At 32.0% G+C, this 24,498-nt stretch overlaps 2 protein-coding genes across 4 annotated transcripts; one reads left to right on the top strand and one right to left on the bottom strand.

Annotated features, from left to right (window-relative positions):
- Positions 1-147: 147 nt before the first annotated feature.
- LOC126823460 (cilia- and flagella-associated protein 251) lies at positions 148-18,332 on the bottom strand. The gene is made up of 25 exons (XM_050552321.1): positions 17,745-18,332; positions 16,994-17,463; positions 16,590-16,736; positions 16,004-16,107; positions 14,842-14,950; positions 14,372-14,530; positions 13,775-13,943; positions 13,229-13,319; positions 12,761-12,829; positions 12,299-12,367; positions 11,906-12,035; positions 11,531-11,586; positions 11,087-11,146; positions 10,795-10,874; positions 10,382-10,521; positions 9,123-9,293; positions 8,482-8,625; positions 8,052-8,134; positions 7,309-7,459; positions 6,519-6,610; positions 4,279-4,407; positions 3,495-3,600; positions 3,112-3,202; positions 2,027-2,161; positions 148-1,049 (listed from the first exon to the last, which is right to left on the bottom strand). The coding sequence occupies exons 1-25, from the start codon at positions 18,223-18,225 to the stop codon at positions 838-840; spliced, it is 3,648 nt and encodes a 1,215-aa protein (XP_050408278.1). The 5' UTR covers positions 18,226-18,332; the 3' UTR covers positions 148-837.
- A 182-nt stretch (positions 18,333-18,514) lies between these two features.
- Positions 18,515-24,233, top strand: LOC126823461 (N-acetylglucosaminyl-phosphatidylinositol de-N-acetylase). 3 transcript variants are annotated; one of them, XM_050552323.2, is made up of 7 exons: positions 18,515-18,872; positions 20,142-20,241; positions 20,437-20,527; positions 21,045-21,112; positions 22,546-22,577; positions 22,879-23,021; positions 24,119-24,233. In XM_050552323.2, exons 1-7 carry the CDS (start codon positions 18,608-18,610, stop codon positions 24,224-24,226), a joined length of 807 nt encoding a protein of 268 aa, XP_050408280.1. In that variant the 5' UTR covers positions 18,515-18,607; the 3' UTR covers positions 24,227-24,233. The 3 variants fall into 3 exon arrangements, 2 of the variants coding, with proteins under 2 accessions (XP_050408280.1, XP_050408281.1); XM_050552324.2 differs by lacking the exon at positions 18,515-18,872 and adding an exon at positions 18,906-19,059; XR_008788453.1 differs by lacking the exon at positions 18,515-18,872 and adding an exon at positions 19,091-19,354.
- The last annotated feature ends 265 nt before the right edge of the window (positions 24,234-24,498 follow it).

Genomic DNA, 24,498 nt, shown 5'->3' with positions numbered 1-24,498 from the left:
TGAGTAATTGGTTATTAATAACCAATATATTCTCAAATTGTATAAAAAAAAAATTGATATCAAGTTCGGGGAAACTGGACTATTAAAGTTTCATACAAGCAATAACCCAGTTGAAAACAATTTGGAAAACAAACATAATTTTGGGTCCTTTAATAATGTAATTTATACATTAATATACTATAATAATATATCATTTTTACAATAAATATTATATAAGAAAATATATACAAAATATCACAGTCCTCAGGATAAAATTTATTAGTACATATACATATCCCATTCAAGGTTCTAAACAAACTGAATATACAGTACATGATAATATTTAAATGAATTCATAAGTAATGAAAATATGTTCGTAAAAACAATGAAACTTCTTTAAAATTACTTTATGTAATATTTAGTGTTGAAATAAAATCAGTCTGGGGAATGTTTCAGAAGATGATTTAACCATTTAAAAAAATATACATGTATTTCTAACCATGGTTCACGAACACTTAATTTATTTAAAGCACCATTAGGTGTAATCCATAGAACTGTGTCTTATATTACTTATAATTTTTATAAAACAATCAATGCCATGCAGGTCTCTAAAGAATGGTTTTAGATGTACCGGTACCTGAAAATATGTCACACACTACTGAACCCGTACTCCAACATTTTTAGCTTTGTGTATTAAAAGTATCAATAAAAACATTTAAAAATGAAATATGTGCCAGACATAATGACAGGCACCAGAGGGATTGTGCCTGACAGCCTATATTTATGCCTATTTCTAGACTTGCCATTCAAAGAATATGAAATTAACCCTGTTAGTTATCTCAGTAGTATAATTGTTGTTCATTGATCAGATACAGCATCGGTGTACATTGAGAATCCTAGTATTTGTTTAGAGAACATGTCTGCTGTAATTTGATGAGGTAAATTCTGATCTATTAATTCACCAGCTTCAACAGGATCTATATTATGTAATTCACTGCTTCCACCTTCTAAATTATGTCCCAACAATGTACTTAAATATTCTGCTAATTCATACTCGGTCATGTGTTCACCTGTAAAATAAATAGGAGAATATTTCAGATAATTAAGTGAAGTTTTCATTGAAAATAATGCTGATTTGATAAGGATTCTCAGAGATAAAAAAAACCTAACAATCTCATCGAAAATAATACTGATAAGGATTTCTTAGATATATAATATTGAGAATCTGAATGTCGCATTCAGAACTTGTGATGATGATAATTTGAGTCTAAAATGAAATTGTTGATTACATTGCATTTTGTAAGTTATATTGTATTGTGCGATGATATCATGTCTTCAAAAGAGAGAGAGAGAGAAATGGGGTTTAACGTCCACTCGACACAAACTAGGTCATTTCGGGATCAACAAATGGTTTAATTTTATTTCAATAATTCGCTTGCGCATAGGGGTCTTTAGCAGTGGGAGGAAACCGGAGGACCAGGAGAAAACCCACGAGGTTGGACAGACGACCCTACTCCTTGTCACGTACAACCGAAGATTTGAAACCACGCCAGTTGACTCAATGACAGGCTTTATGATACAGCACGCACGTGCTAACCATTCGGCCATCCAACCCCCCGCCTTCAAAAGGCATTTAGTGAAAGTATTATAATTTACATGTATATAATATAGACATCTTTATGAATAACATTCACTAAGTTTATTAACTGCAATGATTAACTTTCAATGAGGGTACTCTCAACATTATCAAGCAAGAGATGATGGTCTTAGTTACAGGCTTCAATCAAAATGAAAACAAACTAACATTAAGGAAATATTACCCAAATTGTATCATACAGTGCTACAAAGAAATCTCAATGGCAGCACATTGAAGAAAAACCTATTGTAAATAACAATTTTAAATAGGCAAGTTCTTTAACCAGAAGTATCCTTTAAATGAAATTGAATTAAGTGGGGTTTAACATTTCTGCTCAGACTGGGCAAATGAAGATAGGGTATCCTTTAAAAGTTCCAATCAATTATACTCAAACTATATTTGTGTACCTACCTTTACTCTGTAATATATCTAAAAGTTCTCCTCTTTCAACTGCACAACCTTCACTAGTAGGTATACCAAGTATATCAAATGCTTCTAATACTTTATCTGGTGACAAACCAAATGCTGGACGATGATTTACATATACTATTAAAATAAAATATAAAATATTTGATAAAATGGCATATAACAGAACCACTTTTATTTCAAAGCAGAACCTTCCAAAAATCTAAAAACTAAAAGAATTTTTATCTCATATTATAGCCTCTGTCCATCATTCCTCTAACTCTTAACAGCTGTCGATAGCCATCTGCATTTTTCAGACAATATCTAATTATCCACAGCTTTTAATCCACGCTAAAATGTACTCAAATTGATTATTTAAAATTTAAATAAGAAATCAATATATCAATAGATTATAGGTGGTGTTAATCAGATTGGTATATATGGATATAACTACTTAATATTTAACTGTACTTCTTGATGTCCTTTAAAGAATTGAAACATCAATATTGATTGAAATGGACCAATATTGAATTCTAATTTGTTTTTAATTTCTTATATTATGGAAAATATTCAGTTAGAGGTTTAGCTCTTTTAAAGCTACTTACCTGCGAACCAATTGAGTGATTTAATGATATATTTGGACTAAAAACATATTCAAACTCATTAATCTATCACAAATTCACTTCAAATCCCTCTCAAAACTTTGTTTTTGTGGGGAGATACCACAAGTTATAAATAAACTGTTCTTAGATGCCATGTCTGTCAGCTTAATTCATTGTTGAAGGGTCCATTTTTCAGAATGTATTTTTCATTACTTACTGTTCATTTATCATACATATTGAGTCCTAAGTAAATTCTTAATTATTTTTTGTCAACTTCCTTTTCTGCCCAGAGTCTTTTTAATATTGACACACCTCGATCAATGTTCCCCAAACCACCTAACCATTTGATCAAGAAATAACAACCGCTCCCTCAGTCAAGCTAGCACACAATAAGCTGGCAGACAACAGTCGTGTTGCCAGTTAGTGATACCCTGACATTTTGGCCATGGGTATTTTTCCGGTAATCCAGTATCTTTAAGTTTTACTTACATTTGATAAATTCTCCTAAATCTATTTCTTCAACATATTGACCTGTTTCTACATATTCACTAAATTTCACTTCATTCATCATATCTTCAATCTAGAAAATAAATTCAATAAATATTCATATTTTAATTTAAAATATTTCCTTTACTCATACAAAAACACAACAAAGGAGATACATCGGGTTTCATGTGTTAGATACATCAGGTGTTCTAGAAAGGTTCGTTTAGTCTGTTGCTGCTATATATAGCTAAATGGGGAGACAGTTTGCGATATCACTACAGGGAAAGCAGACACAAAATGCAATAGGTGGCCTAAATTGAACATATTTTATCTAAGAATACACCATTTATTATTATGAACTTGAACAAAAAATTCAAAATCTGTACCTCTTGTTCCGATGGGTAAAAACCTAAAGCTCTCATAACAAATGGCACTTCTGACAGCTGTATTTTAGTTGATACTTTTCTTATTTCTTGTGAATCAACACCTTGACTGAAATAAAATATAAATTTAAAAATATTGATATATTAAAAAATACTGATATAGTCTAATTTTTGAAGATACTCCAGCTAATATCTCCATTTCAAAAAGTATTCTTGAACAAACATTTCTGAGAGTATTGCCTGCTCCAACAACTTTTTTTACCATGCACATAATTATTTAACAGGCCAATTCTGCAAATACATTTCTGCAAACGTATAATTCAAATAGGTAGACATGGAATAAATTCTGTAAAACTAAATTTTCATTGAATTCGTAGGCCTAAATAAAACATTGCATTAAATTTCAATCAAATACGTCAAAGTTTAACGTAAAAAGTACAAAAGAGAACACAGGGGTCATGGAGAAGGGTTTTGCAAGTTTGGTCCTAATCCCAAAACGGTCCACCAAAGTGATGTGTTCTTGGGACTGGATTGAGTACAGTTCGCTTGAAATTATGGCAGTAAAAATTGATAATTGAGTGTGACCTGGTTATGTCAGTACATGCATTCAGTTAAGGCCTTATCCATAACAGCTTAAATTCTATAAAGAGTACTATATATACCTGTAATTGCACCAAGAACTGTTTTGACACAGAAAGAGCAAGAAATGTAAAACTCATTGAATTTTACCCGATATGGTATGTTTTATCAAGGTTGTTATAATTGTGTTAAAATTAAAGTAACTTACTTTCTAATCTGACCATAATAGAAATAATCTTCTAGTTCCGCAAATAATTCACCATCTCTACCACCATCTAACAAACCATAGAAAGGTAGTAAATCTTCGCCACCTAATCGAGATTGGGCTTCTAAAGCACTGGAAAAAAGTTTAAATTTGTTTAATTCATATAGGGAAAATTATTTTATTAACATCGTAACTAGCAGTTCCAAAACATTTATTATCAAAAACATCAGTTCCATCTTAAAATATCAGTACCATAGACAGATCTCAAAAACATCACTGCCAGTACCACAACTAAATGACATCATAGACAGATCTCAAAACATTACTACCAGAACTAAATGACATCATAAACAGATCTCAAAAAATCACTACACAATTAAATGACATCATAGACAGATCTCAAAACATCACTACACAACTAAATGATATAGAGAGATCTCAAAACATCACTACACAACTAAATGATATAGACAGATCTCAAAACATCACTACACAACTAAATGATATAGACAGATCTCAAAACATTACTACAGTACCACAACTAAATGACTTATATCGCAACTGGATGACATGATAGATACATATCTCAATAAGATGGTGGCACCATAGATACATATCACAACTAGATGGTGACCATAGATACATATCACAACTAGATGGTAACATCATAGATACATATCACAACTAGATGACATCATAAATACATATCACAACTAGATGGTGGCACCATAGATACATATCACAACTAGATGACATCATAGACACATATCACAACTAGATGACATCATAAATACATATCACAACTAGATGACATCATAAATACATATCACAACTAGATGACATCATAAATACATATCACAACTAGATGGTCACATCATAGATACATATCACAACTAGATGACATCATAGATACATATCACAACTAGATGACATCATAAATACATATCACAACTAGATGGTGGCACCATAGATACATATCACAACTAGATGACATCATAGACACACATCACAACTAGATGGTGGCACCATAGATACATATCACAACTAGATGGTCACATCATAGATACATATCACAACTAGATGACATCATAGATACATATCACAACTAGATGACATCATAGACACATATCACAACTAGATGACATCATAGACACATATCACAACTAGATGACATCATAAATACATATCACAACTAGATGACATCATAAATACATATCACAACTAGATGACATCATAAATACACATCACAACTAGATGGTCACATCATAGATACATATCACAACTAGATGACATCATAGATACATATCACAACTAGATGACATCATAAATACATATCACAACTAGATGGTAGCACCATAGATACATATCACAACTAGATGACATCATAGACACACATCACAACTAGATGGTGGCACCATAGATACATATCACAACTAGATGGTCACATCATAGATACATATCACAACTAGATGGTCACATCATAGATACATATCACAACTAGATGACATCATAGACACATATCACAACTAGATGGTGGCACCATAGATACATATCACAACTAGATGACATCATGGACACATATCACAACTAGATGACATCATGGACACATATCACAACTAGATGGTGGCCCCATAGATACATATCACAACTAGATGGTCACATCATAGATACATATCACAACTAGATGACATCATAGATACATATCACAACTAGATAGTGGCACCATAGATACATATCACTAGATGGTAACATCATACATACATATCACAAGATGGTAACATCATACATACATATTACAACTAGATGGTAACATAATACATACATATGACAACTAGATGGTAACATCATAGATACATATCACAACTAGATGGTGGCACCATAGATACATATGACAACTAGATGGTGACATCACAGATACATATCACAACTAGATGGTGAAATCTTAAACAGATATCACAATAAGATGGTAACATCATAGATACATATCACAACCAGATGGTAACCAATTAGTTTAAATTTAATGGGTAATTTCAATTAATTACAATTGCTAAAAAAAAGGGGTCATCAATTTAATAGTCATATATTAGAACTAGATGGATTCCCTGGATGAGATTCTTATTGAACCTGTATCTTTATGGGTTTTTTTTTTTACTATAACATAGCCATGTGGAGGGATGAAATAAAGCAGATTAGCTAGTATTAACCTGTTTTAACATGTAGATATACAACTAATATAAACATACTTGATATTAACTTCCCACATATGAACAGCCGAATCTGATCCACCTGCTGTAAACAGATATCTTCCATCATAACTACATACTAAGTTTGAAACCTAAATATAAATAAAATATAAATATTTAATAACTAACTTATGAAATATAGTAGAATATAAGTTAAAGGGGAAATTCTACATTATATCTCTCTCTCTATATATAAAACTACATCTTATATTCCAGTGAATAAAACTGGTTATTTGTATGTGAAAGGCTATTAGAAGCAACTGTCTTGATATGTTTTCAAACAAATACCAAATTGGTGCAGAAAAGCGGGATATTAAATCCCCATTTCATTCATTTTTGGCAATCATTTCCACACAGTTCATGTCCGACAAGGTAAATCTAGACGAGTTCTTTACATTTTGTCCTTTGACTAGCATGCTTAATCACATTTTATTTATTAGGGAACCATTGAAAATTGAAATGATAAAGTTATTGTAATAATTTAAAGCAAATGAAAATAAAAAGCTTTACAAGGCACTATTTATTATGGTATGCCAATCAAGAAAATTATCCAATTTTACTATTTCCATCTTTCAATTGCAGGATTTTGTGTAATTCTAGGAGCAAATTTTTTGAAGCACCTGTTCAAAGTTGGATCCGAGTATTAAGAAATATGTTACACAAAACAAATATTTCTATGTATTCACAACAGCACTATATGTAACTAAACTAGCTCACAGTATAAGTTCTATAAAAGCTATTTTTCAGTTTTAACCTATTTAACTAGATGAAAATGCAATAAATAACTTACACCATTAGGATGTGCTATTAAAGCCATTGAATTATGAGGATTACCATCAAGTGGTAAAATATGTAGACCAACTTTATCTTCTGTATGGTAAGCTAAATATCTTTTCTCCATACCATCTAATGTTTGTTCTTTTGTTGGTAAAATAGACACTCTAGAAAAAGAAAAAAATATATTTTCATAAATTTGTTTCAATAATTTAAAATTTGGTTATTTATCCAGGCCCTTATTTATGAAAACCCGAATTGATTGTAACATAAAAAAAATCATCACTTGGTTACCATTAGTTACCCAATAGTAAGCTGCAATTCTTTACAAAAAATATGATTTTAACTTGCTTTCGATTTTTAAAGACATAAGCTAGAAGGGAAAGCTCAAGACACTAAAAGTTCATTTTTTAACGGTTTAACCATGCCAATGTATGAATTCACTTAAAGCTTCTAATTGTCATTTGAATGATTTTGAATCCTGTGCAAACTAAACTACAACATGGAAGTTGAACATCTAAAATGGATGTCAGACCAAAGATGATTTAATTCCATTCAGTATTTACAAAGATATAATGAATTGAAAATATCACAACATTTAATATCCTCTTCAGACAATATAAAAAAAAACCAGCGTCATTTAATCAACATTGGGTCAAATCTTTTGATGGGCCTCTTTTCAATCCAATTAAATCAAAGCCAGGAGAGTATCTACCGATTTGAAGATTTATTAATAAGAATAAAAAAAATAATAATTACTTTAAAACTGGAGAACCATACGTTGGTCCTAATAATGTTCTGCGACACATCTTTGTTGTTGCATTAAATAATTTAAATTTGTACTGAAACATGAAAAAAAAGTACATTTTAAATTTATATATCCAAGTAAATAGTTTCAATAAATATATTTTAAATTTTATATTTATAAATCCCATTAAAAGAAAGCATTATCTTCTTTTGCACAAGCATGATATTTATTTATAGAAAACCTGATTTTTTTACGAAGTTCAGATGGCTAACATACAGGAATCAAGATGACAAGTTAATGAAAGAACAGAATAGAAAACTGAATATATATAATTAGCTATGATAGGTTTAGTGGCAAGTGTCATGCCAAAAGGCAGGATGATCTATCTCTTTCTGAACACCCGATACAATTTATTTATTGGGAAAGTATATAAGAGCTTACCTGATCATTAGCTGTTATAAGGAAATGTTCTTTAGTTATGGGTGGATACCATGCCATACATTTAGGTATACCACTTTGTTCTATTCTATCTGAACTAGCTATAACGAGATTATCACGAACTGATGCTACTAAATCATACTCAACCTAAAATAAATAATTTGATAAATAAATAATAGATTAGATTTTCACCCTTAAGTTAACTTTAACAAAATGTTGGGCATAATTCAATTTGTATGAAATGTGCATTCAAAATACCAATAAACCACAGAAAAGATAAAATTCTGTACTTGGCAGAATGACAGACAGCAGAGGAAGTGTGTCTGAAGCAGTTTGATTGTTACCCTACCCTATTGATATGTACAAATCACATGAAGGAAAAAGACTACCATGTTTTTCCCGATGGGTGGAAGTTTATATAGTTATGGATTTTGATGTGGTTACACTAAATTATATGACAGCCCACAGCAAACAGAATGCCATTTTTCAAACATTAACTCATTACCCATGTAAAGGGATTGCCTATTTACAAATAAATAATCACATTATAACAGCACCTTATTCTAATTTTTCTAATCAAAAATCTTATCTGGTCTTATATATATATACTACTATTTTTTGAGATATACATTAATATAACTTACCAAAAATCTGTCTTCACCTAATGTCATAAGGCGGGGAAGGTTAGAATCCAGGTGAATACCAAATAAAACATCATTAATAGGTTTATAATGAGCTCTATATCTTCCTAAATAATCAAAAGGATCTTCTGCACTGTTTTGTTTTTTATAAACTGTTAAAGAATGTTCTGCATCCTGTCAAAATAATAAATAAAGACATCAATACAAATTCATAAATAGTTTATTTTAAATAATATATTATACTTTTTAAAAAAAACAACAATAATTAACTAAGTAGGAAAAATCAAGACCTACTTAAAGGGGCATTAGGTAAGATTAGATAAAGGGCTGACAGTTCTCACTATAATAGTTAGAAAATAGATAATGAAAAGAGAATAATATGCTGAAAATTTCAGTCAAATTGCTTCACTCTTAACAGAGATATTAGCAATTCAATTTTAGGCTAGCCTTGATGGCCATTACTTCTGTTAGTATGATAATAAACAAAGTCTTGATTATCCATTTTTAGATTAAATTATCCAGCACAAAACTTATTCAAATCCACTAAATATTGCAGGCTAACGATGGCATCAAGAGTTGATTATGGTCTTGATAAGTTAATTAATGTCTAATTAATAATTTAGATAACATTTAAGGCCTAAAGGAAGACCTGCAATAGGCAGATATAGCTCTTGCATAATACATGTTTAAAGTAAGGTATTTTCAACACGTGTTCCTTACTCTCCTTGAAATCACTAACATACTTGTATATTAAAAATTTAAAATCTAAAAGTCTACATTTCAACAATGACTTGAAAGATTTTTCCTAAATTTGCATGTATTTTTATTTTTTATTTAAACTCACCAATATAAATGTAAATTAACATCAAATCAAAACTTATATTTTTTACTAACTGGTAAAGACATCAATTATGCCTCTTTAGATAACATTACATGACAGGACAGAATATATAGATAACACTACATGGTAGGACAGTAGGGGTCTACAGTGATAACACTACATGGTAGGACAGTAGGGGTCTACAGAGATAACACTACATGGTAGGACAGAATACAGAGATAACACTACATGTCAGGGCAGAATACAGAGATAACCGTAGGTTACATGACAGGACAGAATACAGAGATAATACTACATGGTAGAACAGAATAGAGATAACACTACATGGTAGGACAGAATACAGAGATAAAATTAAATGGCAGGATCAAATAGAGATAACACTACATAGCAGGTAGAATGCAGAAATAACAAATCAACTTACAGCTGCTGCTAAATAAACTGAATTATGGGAAAAAACTAAATGTGTTATGGCATCTCTTGAATAACGGAATGGTTCAGACATTTCATCATTTAATGTTATAGCATCCAAGATTCTAACTGTACCATTTGTAAATCCAACAGCTGAAAAAAATACAATTTTCGTTATTGAAATAAAAACAAAAATATCTGCTAAAATAATTTCTGTAAGACTATTTCATCATTTTTCCTGGGATAAGAGTCTACCCAGGAGCCATGGCTTCTGAAGACCAATTCCAAAAGACTGCTGAATTGATACCAGCTATTTATGTTAGATGTTTATAACAGTTTTTAAATGAGAGTTTTTGTAAAAGTCGGTCCCAGTGAAACATTGATACGACTTGATCATAACTATTGACGGGTGACCAATCAACAAACCTAAATATTCTCCTTTGGGATCAAAACTGCTACATCTGATGTGTAAACCTCTTTCAAATGTTCTTGATACCATCACAGTCCTGTAGAAAATAACATTAAACAAATCAAAAACATTTATATAGCTTTAAGTACCTGGACCAGTGGAAGTATAAACAAATAAACTGACTGAATTTGCAAAAAAAATTTGAATAAATTAATTTAAAGTTCTAGACTTGCAATTTGTTGCAATCAAAACACCATTTGACAATGATTTGCCTTGTTTTTCTTTAAAGTTTGCATTATTTCAACCAACCTTTTTTCATAATTCCAGATTTGTATCAGCCCTGAATAACTTCCAATAACAAGATAAGGCCTGAAAAGAAAATTTATTTAAAATATGAATATGAGAAAGTATCTATTGAACTCAACGGAAAATAACTCAATATTTGTACAAGAAGGTTTTTGACTGATCTGAATTACTTTATTAACATTCAACAATTTGCAATTTAGAGTGATAATTATTCATCTTGGAGTTCATCCTCATACGTTTTTGTGAAGAATAAAAAAAACGGATTCCAATTTTATCAGCAATAAATTTTGCAAAAGATAAATTTAAAACACGTCCTTATTTTGATGTAATCAGCTAAATCTCACAAACCCTTTAGGATTAAAGAAACTGAATTATTCAAAATTTGACAAAGGTGTATACCTTCATAGAATTATCTGGAACAATATAAAAAAAAGTGAAAATACTTACATTTTTGGATGAGTTGATAATGCATGAATAGCTGCATCATGTTCTCTGTGAATAACCTGGAAAAATATATTAAATTACATGTTTAAATCACATACAGTTTTAGATTTACCAGCAAACACAGAGAAATCTTACTTTTTAACCCATTAGCATGTAAATAATGATTACCCCAGTAAGCTGAAAAATTGAGAGAAAAGTAGCTCAGTTTCAAAATTGAACTAGTTCTCTGAGGTTTGATGCACTAAAGCCAGGAGCAGTAGTAGTTAAGGCGGTCCAAATGCTAAAGGGTTAAACCTTTATTGTTCTTTTTTAAAGATATATTCCCTCAAGCATAAAGTTTCAGTTAAGGTATATCTGAAGGATTCAGTTTGATATTACCTGAACTTTGGTTCCATCTGCTGTCACATTACCAAATATGGCAATGTTGGTTCCCACAACAAAATCTCTGATGACAAAGTTTTTGGCTGAAATGGTGGCGTCTCCAGGATATTTACTACCTTCTGGAGCACTAACAGAAGAAAAAGAATTCTCAAATTGAAAAATTAGATCTAGCTCCAATGAAATACATCTTTAAGTTAGTTTCAAGTCTGAATATTACAAATTTTTAAATAAAGAATGATAACTTGGCAGATTGGTTTACAGAATCTGCTGCATTATATTATACAATTATTGTTATTACAAATTACGCCATTTAAAAAATAAATCATGAACCTAGTTTTAAAAAATTGTGAAATTTTTTTTTAAATTTTTAAAAAAATATTTTTCACTTACATTGGAGCAAATTCTGGAATGTGTGAAAAAGAAACTGATGTTATTGGACCAAGGTGAAAATCTTGATACCTGGAAGACAGAAGAGAACAATCAAAGTATTGCTTGGGTCTAGAATAATATAAAATCCCACAATAAGGCCTTACCAATTTAATTTTTAGTTTTTAATCTTTGAGGGTATTGATCAATAAATAAAACTCTCAATTCCTGTGTGCAATGGTTTGTTAAAATTTCAAAACATACATATTTGGAACTAAAAGCTTTGGAGAAGAGCAACTAAATATTTTTGTTTTTTATATTATTTTTTTTTGCCTGAAGACCTTGGATGCCACATTTTTGATAGGTATTCCTGAAGAATAGAAAATCAAATTGGTATGGCCTAAACTGCTGGATAATAAAGTTGTGACAATCAAGGGATCTAATTTAAACTGTAAGGCTACTACTGTTAATAATTATTGTACTAACCAATAAATAAGTTTGAGCGTCTGATCAAAGAATTTAACATGTCCGGCCATATCTCCTACTACAATATACCTGGAAGAATAACAGCATAAACATTTAAGAGGATGGTAATTAAGTATTGATTTCCAGTTGAAATAAAGATTTAAGTGTCTATGAACACGGCTAATGAATAAAATTCTATCACCTGCACAAGTTTTAACCAGAAGATATCACACATTAATGAACATACTACTGTACATACTCCTATAGTTTCAATCATTGCATTTTATGTACTTCTACTAAATGCAAAAATTCACAATTTGAACCAAAACTAACTGATTGTTACATGTTTCTTTACTGATACAATCTCATTTATTTGCTTTTTGATAAAATTCAGGATTAAATGTTGATTCACTGAAAATCAGGAGAGTATTGAATTCAGTATAATATTGTGATTTTACTATAAAATTTTAAGATTTTTTGTGAACCTACTTGTCTGTTGTAGTAAGAACATTGATTCCTCGATCCTGTAATTTTATTATCTTTAAAGCTTTTTTATCAGCAGATTGTTCTGTACTCACAACTGTAACAGACAATAAATATTATTAGGTGATTATAACATCAACGATGACAAAGAAGAAATCTTTAAATAGGCCTATAGCTAATCAGAGAGAGAGAGAGAGAGAGAGAGAGAGAGGATGGACAGCCGACCTTAATCCTTTTACAAGCGGGGAATTGAAACCATGCCACTTGACTCAATGACAGACCCTATGAATATGATATTAATCTAACGTGAACATGTTAAACCATTCAGCCACCCAACCCCACTAGATGGAACTAATGACCACAAGCATACCTTGTATGGTGTTTCATTTATAGTTCATACCATAGACAATCAAAAGTACTTTTATTTAAAAATATCTGTGTCCAAAAGTTATTCAAATCTTCCATCTTTTAATGTTTTAGACACTAAAATACATTTCAAACTCTGACAGCGTTCTAGAAAAGTTGAATGGATGTACTGATTGGGACTTTTACCTTTTGTTAATGGTTTATTGTTATCCCATACAACCAGATTACCAATAGACGTTCCTGTTAATGCCCGGGAACTATTACTTTGAAATATAGACTGACTGTAATTTCCAACTTGTTTATTAAAATCTTGATCAGAGAGGGGTGGGGCAAAATATTCTAAATGTCTTTCATCCTGGAAAAATAGATAATTCATCAAATTTAATTCATTTCAAATCAAATAAATTTAATATAATATTTCATTAGATATTTTTGCATTAATGAGTTTGGTATTACTGGAAGTGGTAGTATAGTTTAGATAGTAAAAATAGATCTTCAAATTTTAAATAAGAGAGAGACAGAGGGAAATGGGTTTTAACGACACAAACTAGGTCATTTTGGGACAAAACAGATATTTCAATTTTATTTTAATAATTCGCTTGTGTATACTGGTCTGTGGGAGGACCGAGAGAAAACTCACAACATTGCACAGGCAACCCTAATCATTGTCACATACAAACTGTGAATCAAAGCCAAGCCACTTGACCCCCCCCCCCCCCATTTTACTCAGTAGTCTTATTCATGAAAACGCAGTAAATGATCAAATAAATAGTAAATACTAACCCAATGGCAGAATATAACTTGTGATGAGCTATTAGTAACCAGATAATGGAAATCTTCTGGATTAAAATAAATAAAATTCTGTACTCCATAATCTGGACTTAACTGAGCCGTACAGATTGGTGATTCACCATCAATGGTCCAATCCCATATGGACAATATCTGTAGGAAATAAATAAAACAAAATATACCTGATAATTAATAATTTTCCAAAGAAAATAGTTAGCTAGAAATAAGTCTATATTTATTATACCGTCCACATTTTTTAAATTCTAAATTTATTTGGAATCATTGCATCACTATAATTTATTCTTTTGACAATATGAAAAAGTATTCTTTTGTTGCAAGCATATTCAAAATAAAATTGATAATATCAGTAAAAAACAATTTTAGAAAACCAGTGTATATTCCCAAAAGATGATATCTTTAATTAATGGATCTCCAAACATATTTATAAAGATATAAATGAATACCTGGCTTCTGGCACTGCTCAATGTTGCTAGGTACCTAGCGTCAGGAGTAAGAGCTACAGCAACAACCCCTCCATCAGGATTCAGATCAAACAATGTTTGGATTGGTGTGCTGTAAGAAAATAAAGAAATGATCATAATTCAATAACTTAGATACATTATGGAAGATTAGATAAAGGGCTGGTAGTTCTCACTATAATATTAAAAAACTAGATAATGTAAAGGGAATTTGCTGAAAATTTCAGTCAAATTGATCCACCCTGAACCAAGTATTTAGCGATTGAATTCTGGGCCTAGCCTCGATCATCATTACCAAAGTCGGTACGATAAAAAACATAGTCTCGATTATCCATTTTTTGATTTAATCAGAAGCAGCAGACCAGGTTCTAATCCAGTAAATATCGCAGATTATCCATTTTTTGATTTAATCAGAAGCAGCAGACCAGGTTCTATTCCAGTAAATATCGCAGGCTAGCGATTCCATCGAGAGTTGATTATGGTCTGGATAAGTTAATTAATGTCTAATTAATAATTTAGATAACATTTCAGGCCTAAAGAAAGGCCTGCAATTGGCAGATTTAGCTTAGCTCTTGCATAATGCATGTTTAAATCATTTGATAGTGTGCCTAAGATTGGTGTTGGTGATACAATTTTCATGGTTAATAAACAAGAAATCATATTTACAACCAATGTATACTAGTAATAATTGGAGAGTTAACAGAAATGAAATGAAATGGGGTTTAAAGTTTAAGGTCCTACTGTTGAGAGTTGACAGTGTGGTGCCTTGGATTGATAAAAAAAAAAGAAGCTGTCTGTTTTACTAGCTACCTGTCTGAGTCCAAAATCACCTGTTGGCAACAAGTAGACATTTGTACATTTCAACCGTGTGTATCTGGTGTCAACTGTCTAAGTTCAGTGTGACAGGAGTGATTTACATAAAATCACATGCCCTAAGTATAACTTTGTCTTAATATTTGCTTGAAATATTTAAAAGCTTCAAAATCGAGGAAAAGGGAATTACTTCTTTAGCACTGCACTGGCCTTGATCTGAATATCTGATAATAAAAACAGATCCTGTCATTTTCAGTCTTCCAAATAAATTGCTAAGATTGAAAGCATAATTTTTCAAAATTTAAATTATGAAAATTTTAAAATAACTTCTTACCCTGTAGTGGTGTCCCATACAATTACCATAGCATCTTCACCTTTATCACCAGTTACTAACCATTTCTTATCTTCGCTTACACAACTACATGTTATAGCATTTGTCTGAAAATTAAAAACAAAATAATTTTTTATATATTAATAAAAACAAAATTAATTTCAGAACACTTTCAAATTCTTAAATTATTATTATTTCAATTGATGATAATAATTAAATATACAGAGAAGTGGGAGAATGTCCTTAAGGAAAATACAATTCATTGTTGTTGGATATTAATATTATGGCAACCTAATTGAAGAGCACTAACCAGAGAACACCATCTCTTAATGTCTGTGTCGTTAGTCATGTCCACAGGTTTGTATTAAGGGTTTGGTTTTGTGTGTAGTGCAGTCCTCCTGCACATACTATTACAGAAGATTCCTGAGACGAGTGGTTTGACATGTTTTAAAAAATAATAAGCATCTAGACTTTACCAAGCACAATATGCATCACAATCTGCAGCGATCAATTTTCAGGGTTAACTTGAAAGTAAGTACACCATTAAAAATTCACTGAAAACAATTCATCATAAGACTACAGAACTTACATGTCCTTGTAAAATGTGTTGTTTATTATTTTGAAAATCATATAAAACACCAACATGTGCACATGGATACAATATCATTTTACGATCTTTGTCTGTTAAATTTAAAACAGGAACATCTCGATTCAAACCAAACGACCAGATAATATTCTGAAAAGACAAAAATATTTATACATGTATTTGGTAAAGAGAAAAGTTGATTTTTCAACAATATTCCACTCAAACACAATTTTTCATTCAAGTTTAACTGCAGAATGCTTCTTTAGACAATACTATGACTGCCTTGATGAGCTAACGTAATAATTCTCAAAAACTCTCCAGTCATGAAACAAGGGCAAGTTATTTTGGCAGAATCTCTGCTTTTAATCTGTTTATTTTAAAAGAAAATAAATCATGGAGAAACATACTAATGCAGAATTTGACATTGTTCCTTCCATTGAGGTTTCAGTTCCATCTTGATCAGGTGAAAGGAGTCGAGATACTGATGGTAACATGTTCTGATTGACAGGCGGTGCAACAGGAATTTGAGGTGAAGTTGTTTCACGTGTTTCTAATTCTCCCTCAGTTGCTTCAGCACTAACAACTGGATTTTCTTCTATCCCTGGCACAACTCCATCTTGTGTTTTCTCTTTCTCTGGTTCAACTTCATCTTGTGTTTTCTCTTCTCCTGGTTCAACTTCATCCTGTGTTTTTTCTTTCTCTAGTTCAACCTCGCCTTCTGTTTTCTCTTTCTCTGATTCATCTTCATCTTGTGTTTTCTCTTCTCCTGGTTCAACTTCATCCTGTGTTTTTTCTTTCTCTAGTTCAACCTCGCCTTCTGTTTTCTCTTTCTCTAGTTCAATTTCATTTTCCTTATTTTCTTCATTTGCTGTCTGATCTGAAAATGAAAATAATTTTTGCTAAGTGGTGAAAACTATCAAGATTTGACTGGCTCTGAAAGTACTTTTAAGTAATAAGCTTAAAGGATGTATAGGTGAATATAAAGGCCTGAATTGGGTTGATATGATGTGTTTCGTGGGACAAGTCTTGAAAAGATTAAGCAGTAGTAGTAGTCAGCTTTTTACCAATTTACTAATCAGCTGAATTATGAATACCCAAAACTCAAAATCGGATAGATTGTATTCAGTATTACCACCCCAATAATTTCAATATTGATACCTTGTTGTTCATCATCTTGCTCTTTTGGTTCATCCACTTGTTCAGGTTGTTCTTCAGTCAAGGCCTCAACCGGAGCTTCTGTTTCTTCTTGATCACCTTGTCCTGCATTTTCTGCTGGAGGTTCAACTGACTGTTCATTAGCAGCCTCTCCATTCTCCACATCCTGATCAGCATTTTGATTCTGAATTACATTCACAGATTCAGACAAGTTCGAACCACTATTTTCAAAAGGATCACCCCTTTCCTCTGGTTCACTGCTAGTGGTGCCGTCATTTTCTTGCTTTACAGATTCATCAGGTTTAACATCCGCATCATTTTCAACTGCTTCCGTTTCGCCACTGTTTACATTTTGTTCTGCCATTGGCTGTGCATTTTCTGTCAATGAATTCTCTTGGTCCTGCTCAGCTGATACTTGATTCGCATTTTCCATAGGTGGATCACCAGCCTCGGGTATCTTTGGTGATTCGGGTTTATCAGACATTTCAAATTTTCAAGCAATAATTCGTCAAAAAAAGATTTAAAATGAGGGAAATCAACTTCTCCGATAATCAGTCCATTTCGACTTGACGCCGTTGCTATGCAACTATGTTATTGTCTACTTTTTTATGTTAGTCGTAAATCAACACTTTTTACTTCCGTTTTGTATGCTTTTCATGAATCTATCCAGAAGTATTTCAAATATTATTAATATCGCTTTCAATTGATTGACAAGTAATTAAATTATGGCTTGATTGTCTTATGATATTACTAAATCAAAATAACCTTCTCAAATTTAACGACACTGCACTCATTTACAGCAAACATGGCGGCTTCCATGAATTATTTTTTGTAAACGAAAAGACAGAACACTTTCACAAAAAGAAATGTTGAATAATGTCTGTTTGAGTGAAGTGCTCTCTCAGATTCCACACCCCTTTACTATTATATATACCGCCCTATCCGTTTCGTGTTTTCTTTACATTTTGTTAAAGTATTTTGAGATTGGCGGAGATGTATTATTATGGAAAATTCGCGATAAAAACATTCTGTTGATAATTGCACATCCAGACGACGAATGTATGTTCTTTGGGCCGTCTTTATTGAACTTACTTGAAGAAAATAAAATATCTATCCTGTGTATGACATCAGGTGTTTATATTCTCGCTCTTCTCATTTATTTTCCGCCCAGGCCAATATTCCGTCCATTGAGGCTTACCCAATATAAATATTCGGTAAATGTGATCACCATGAGAACTATTGCATATTATAAAGTCCATGTGAGTCCTTACACCGCACCTATATCAGGTCTCTCATCTTCTTCCTCATATCATGAGGGGTACGTGATCAAATACTTGTTTTCCTTCTATAATGTGCCTCATCTTTTCCAACGTTTGCAGAAATAAGCTGATGATTACAATGTAAAAAGATTAAAGATTTATCTAAATTTCCCTGTTTGCATAATTTGACTATTTTTTTAAACAGATCTAGTTGGAAGATTGCGAATAATTTCTATTTTTGAAATGTCAGTCTGGCAGTATAATGCGAACTTCAGTGGCTTTTTATGTGTTTTTCATTGAACACAAAACATTCATTTGGTAGCCTATGCTAAGTGTTTGGGAAATAGAAAAACAGTGAGTTCTAAAAATATCATTTCATATAATTTTCAATGAGTTACATATAAGGAGTTATCTGTATGTCAAACGTTATGTGACACAATAACTGTTTCTTATTGAGGTAGAATGATCGAACTTGCCATATGTCGTGTTCATTAGCTAAGTGCCTTGGTCATGTTCACTGATAAGCATTTTCTGCTCGGACTCAGCGGAGATAGCAATTTTATTGTTCAATGCTATGGGGGGGGGGGGTTGGATGGCTGAATGGTAAGTGTGCGCGCGCTGTATCATAAAGTCTGTCATTGAGTCGACTGGTGTGGTTTCGAATCTCCGGTTGTATGTGACAAGGAGTAGGGTCGCCTGTCCAACCTTGTGGGTTTTCTCCGGGTCTTCCGGTTTCCTCCCACTGCTAAAGACCCCTATGCGCAAGCGAATTATTGAAATAAAATTGAACCATATGTTAGTCCCGAAATGACCTAGTTTGTGTCGAGTGGACGTTAAACCCCATTTCTCTCTATCTCTCAATGCTTTGGGTCTGATAACTTTGATTCTAATAATATGGGACTGATGATACTTGGTGCATAGTTACACTACATCAATACCATGACTGAGCTAAGGCGAGTGATAAGTAATTTGATTGTTTTAAACATTGGAGCAGATCAATTTTGATTCTAATTGAGGGAGAGTGGTGAAACTTGATGCATAGTTCCATTCATCAGTACCTTGTCTAACTGAGTGAGAGTTTCAATAAATCAATACCTGAATTTACTTTAAAACATAACTAGATTTATCATTATCTTTTCAGGCAATTTCTATGACATTGGTAAAGTCAGAAAAACAGAATTATTAGCAAGTGCATCTGTTTTAGGTATTTCTACAAATGATGTGGTTATCATTGACAAGAAGTAAGCTCATTATGTTCATCTCTATAAACATGTAGATTATGGTACTAAACTTGCAAATTTCCAAAAGGATGATTATAATTCAGAACTTATAAGTAGCAAGAACTTTAGTCTAAATATTGTAAAGTAAACATATCATTTCTCATCAGTTATACTGCTAAACACAAGCCCCCATTACTTGATGTCTCTTTAATTTAGGGCACTACCTGATAATCCCAGTATCCAGTGGGATAATGATTTGGTTTGTAAAGAAATACTAGATGTATGTACTAAAATAGTTCCAGATATGGTAAGAGAGTTTTAAATTAATTTTTAGTGTTTAATATGGAAAAATGCGGATGTTGTGTCATCAAGGGTTAAATCTAACCCGTTAAAATGTTATTGATTAACCGGTTGGCAATCAACTTTTGTCGAGTGATCATATATCAATTTTTTCGTTGATTCCTTTATCAAGTAAAAAATGTGTGGGGACCAACTGATATCATATAGAAATTTGACAAGCATATTGATAACTCTTTATCACTTATGCAATTGTGGTATGTCCCCTCTCCATTATCTCAGTTGGTGCAGAACAGTGGGACATTAAACCCCATTTCTTTTCGTTATGGTCGTGAAATTCGATTGCATTGCATGGAGTTATTTTTCCGTTCACAATTTGACTTTCAAAGCTTAGTATAAAATTGAAAGAGATTTTTTAAAACTAGTTCTGTGGAATGTCTTGAGAGAATGATTCTAAAGTTAGCACTGCCAACCTTGCTGCTGGTGAACGTTCAGGGTTTCTGTATACCGGTATATTTATTTTTCAGATAATAACATTTGATGATTATGGTGTTAGTGGTCATCAGAATCATATATCTTTATTTCATGCTATCAGGTATGTATCAAATATATTTAAACACAATGATTGAAGTATAAAGGTGAAATGACATTTCTTGTGAACACTCTACAGACTACATTTATCATCTGATTGTTTTGAAGTTGATATATGTTGTTTACGTTACTGAAATAAAGATGCCTATTGAAATATCAATAATTTCTGTTAATTTCTTTTGGAGTTCTGGCCCTTGTTTCACTTTATTGCACCTTGTGAGTGCTCTAACAACAAAAATTATTATCCGATCTGTATGAAATTTATGTGCATCCTTTAAATTAGTGAAACGACGAAGCCTATTGAATTTCAGCAATTTCTAGAGTTATGACCCTTGTTTCACTTTGTCGAATCCTGTGAACACTTTAACAACAAAAGTTATCATCCGATCTGTATTATATTTATATGCATTATTTAGATTAGTGAAATAAAGAAGTATGTTGACTTTCAACAATTTCCATTTATGACGTCTAGGGTTATGGCCCTTGTTTCACTTTATTGAACCTTGTGAACGTTTGAACAACAAAATTTATCATCTGATCTGTATGAAATTATATACATCATTTAAATTAGTGAAACATAGATCCTACTGAATTTCAGCAATTTCCATTACCGGGTAATTACGTCGAAAGTTATGGTCCTTGTTTCAGTTTATTGAACCTTGTGAATGCTAGAATGACAAAAGTTGGCTGCTGATCTGTATGGAATTTATATTCATCATTTAAATTAGTGAAACAAAGAATCCTATTGAATTTCAGCAATTTCATTAATTTCTTCTGGAGTTATGACCCTTGTTTCACATTGTTGCACTTTGTGAACAATTATCATCCGATCTGTATGAAATTCTTACACAAAATGCAAATTAGTAAAACAAAGAAATCTATTAAATTTCAGCAATTACTAATAATTACTTCTAGACTTATCAACCTTGTTTAACTTTGTTGAACCTTGTGAACGCTCGATTGACGAAAGTTATCATCTGTTCTGTATGAAATTTATATGCGTCATTTGAATTAGTGAAACATAGAAGCCTGTTGAATTCCAGCAATTTCCAATAATTACTTCTCGAGTTCTGGGCCTTGTTTTACTCTGTTGAACAATATGAATGCTTGAATGACAAGTCATCGTCTGATCTGTATGAAATTTTTATGCATTATTTAAATTAGTAAAAGACTAAATATGCAACAACTCTCGTTGATCGCTCAGACGATTTAGCTGCTTTTGGTGTATGTTTTGTTGCCTGGCAACCAGTCTTCTCAATATGTTTTAATGACTGTTAACAGTCAATCTTTTAAATAGTTTTGTTTTCATTTGATATCACTATTATTATTCATTTTGTGTGGATTTTACATGTATACGGATCGAAAGTAATTTATTGCCAGGAATTTAAAAGCTCTATACAACATTGATTATTTTTAAAACCATTTATTTATTTACAGAACAATTCTTAAAGACAGGGTCTGGAAAAATAGTGAGTTTTTATATTAATATTTCTGATATTTCTGAATAATCAAGGACAACAGCAGTTAAAATTAAATTTAGTTCATTACTCATCAGATAAATCTGCAGTCCCTTACTTAGATGGTTTACTTTGCAATGAAATAAAGTACATGTATATGTGGAATCAAGAATTTTGAGTAGGTCGGGAACAAAAAAGGGGGAGCACACCTGAGTACCCCTCTTCTGGATCCATGCTTGTATTATGCTATGTCTCTGTATCGTCCCCTTTAAATTATGTTTCTTTGATATAAAATGTGTTTATTTAATTTCAGAATTACCAACCATACCAGTTGTTTATAGTTTAGATAGTATATCAGTATGGAGAAAATATATATCTGTATTAGATCTACTAGTAACATTATTAAAACACAGAAAACTATATCTCTCTTCATTAAAGCAGGCTTTATTAACACAGGTATTTTCAACTTTAATACCATATTCTCCAGGGGCTTGTTCAGGAATCAGAAGAGCAGGGCGTGTTTGTGTGTGTGTTGGGGTGGGTGGGAGGGCTTCGAAGGTGGAGAAAACTTCAAGTTCTAGAGGATCACCCAAACATTATATAAAATCAGAATTCGGAGAGTGGGGCCAAAAACGGCAGCAATGCTCCACACATTTGTTTGTTCATCATTATTTCATTGAATGTAGGAGAAAAAAGTATGCTCTGCAGGGATCATTCCTGATCTCTGGAATGTTGTCTGTTCTCTCATGTACAAGACAGACAGGAATACTATCATTTTGCCCAGAGAAAATATTAAGGGCATTTTTCGTTCTTGTTTGACCCAGGGATCTCATACTATTTATGCTTGTAAGTCCTGATTGACTGGCTGTAAAATTTACATACTCTAAAATTAGGTCTTTCTAAGATTTTAACACAATAAATCCTGTTAAATTTATACTTTTTTTCAGTAAAAATACCTGAACATTTTATATATACTGGTAAAACTTTTAAAAGTGAGAGCCCGAAATTGGCACTGTGGTAGCTGAACTCCCTTAGTATATCCCTCTTTACAACACTGTTGATTTGGACAGCTAACTTCAGATGTATTTATCATAAAGTAAAATTAATGTAAATTTAATGCCCTTTTCCCTGGCTCCTGTGATGGGGGATTGGGTAATTGAATGGTCTAAGGTGTGTGCTTTAGATCATAAGGTGTAGTTTCGATTCTCCTCTTGTATGTGACAAGGTGTGGGGTTTCCAGCCTCATGCATTTTCTCTGGGTCTTCTGGATTTTTCCCACTGCCAAAGACTCGTACACACAAGCGAATTATTGAAAGAAAATTAAACCATTCAGTCCTGAAATGTGTTGAGTGGACTGTAAATTCGATTTCTCTCTCTCTCCCTCACCCCACCCCTGATAAAGTGGCTTATGAACAGATAAAAACACAAAGACTCAAGCTGCCAGATTGAGAATCAAACATGCCAGCTGGTAGTCACAGATTCAGCTCAGTCTGTGTCGTTTTATCAGAAGTATTAAACAGACTGTTTTAAATGTAACATTTTTTCTGTTTCAGAAAGCCATGTTTGCCCATAGAAGTCAACTGATGTGGTTTAGAAGATTGTATATTATATTTTCTAGATATATGTTTATAAATACTTTTACACAAATAAAACCAGATTAACACCTTATGATTCATTTCATTCCAATACTCTTTCCCCAACATCCTTTCAGTCATGACTCATGAGTGGCCTTTTTATGGTAGCTGGCAGTTCAATTGTATGAATAATCCACATTAATGATTGTTGAGTATTTTGAGTTTACCCTTCTTCATGCTGGTGATTCAGCCATATGAACAAACACCAATGAAGTTGCAAATATTTTTCTTGTGTCGGTTATTGTTGGTCCGTATTGTGTGTCGTTACTCAGGAAATGTGTTATACAAAAATAATAATA

This window comes from Patella vulgata, chromosome 6, assembly GCF_932274485.2.
Source record: "Patella vulgata chromosome 6, xgPatVulg1.2, whole genome shotgun sequence".
Taxonomy (NCBI): Eukaryota; Metazoa; Mollusca; class Gastropoda; family Patellidae; genus Patella; species Patella vulgata.
The sequence above is the reverse complement of the archived record's forward strand: the minus strand, read 5'-3'. Positions and strand labels throughout refer to the sequence as shown.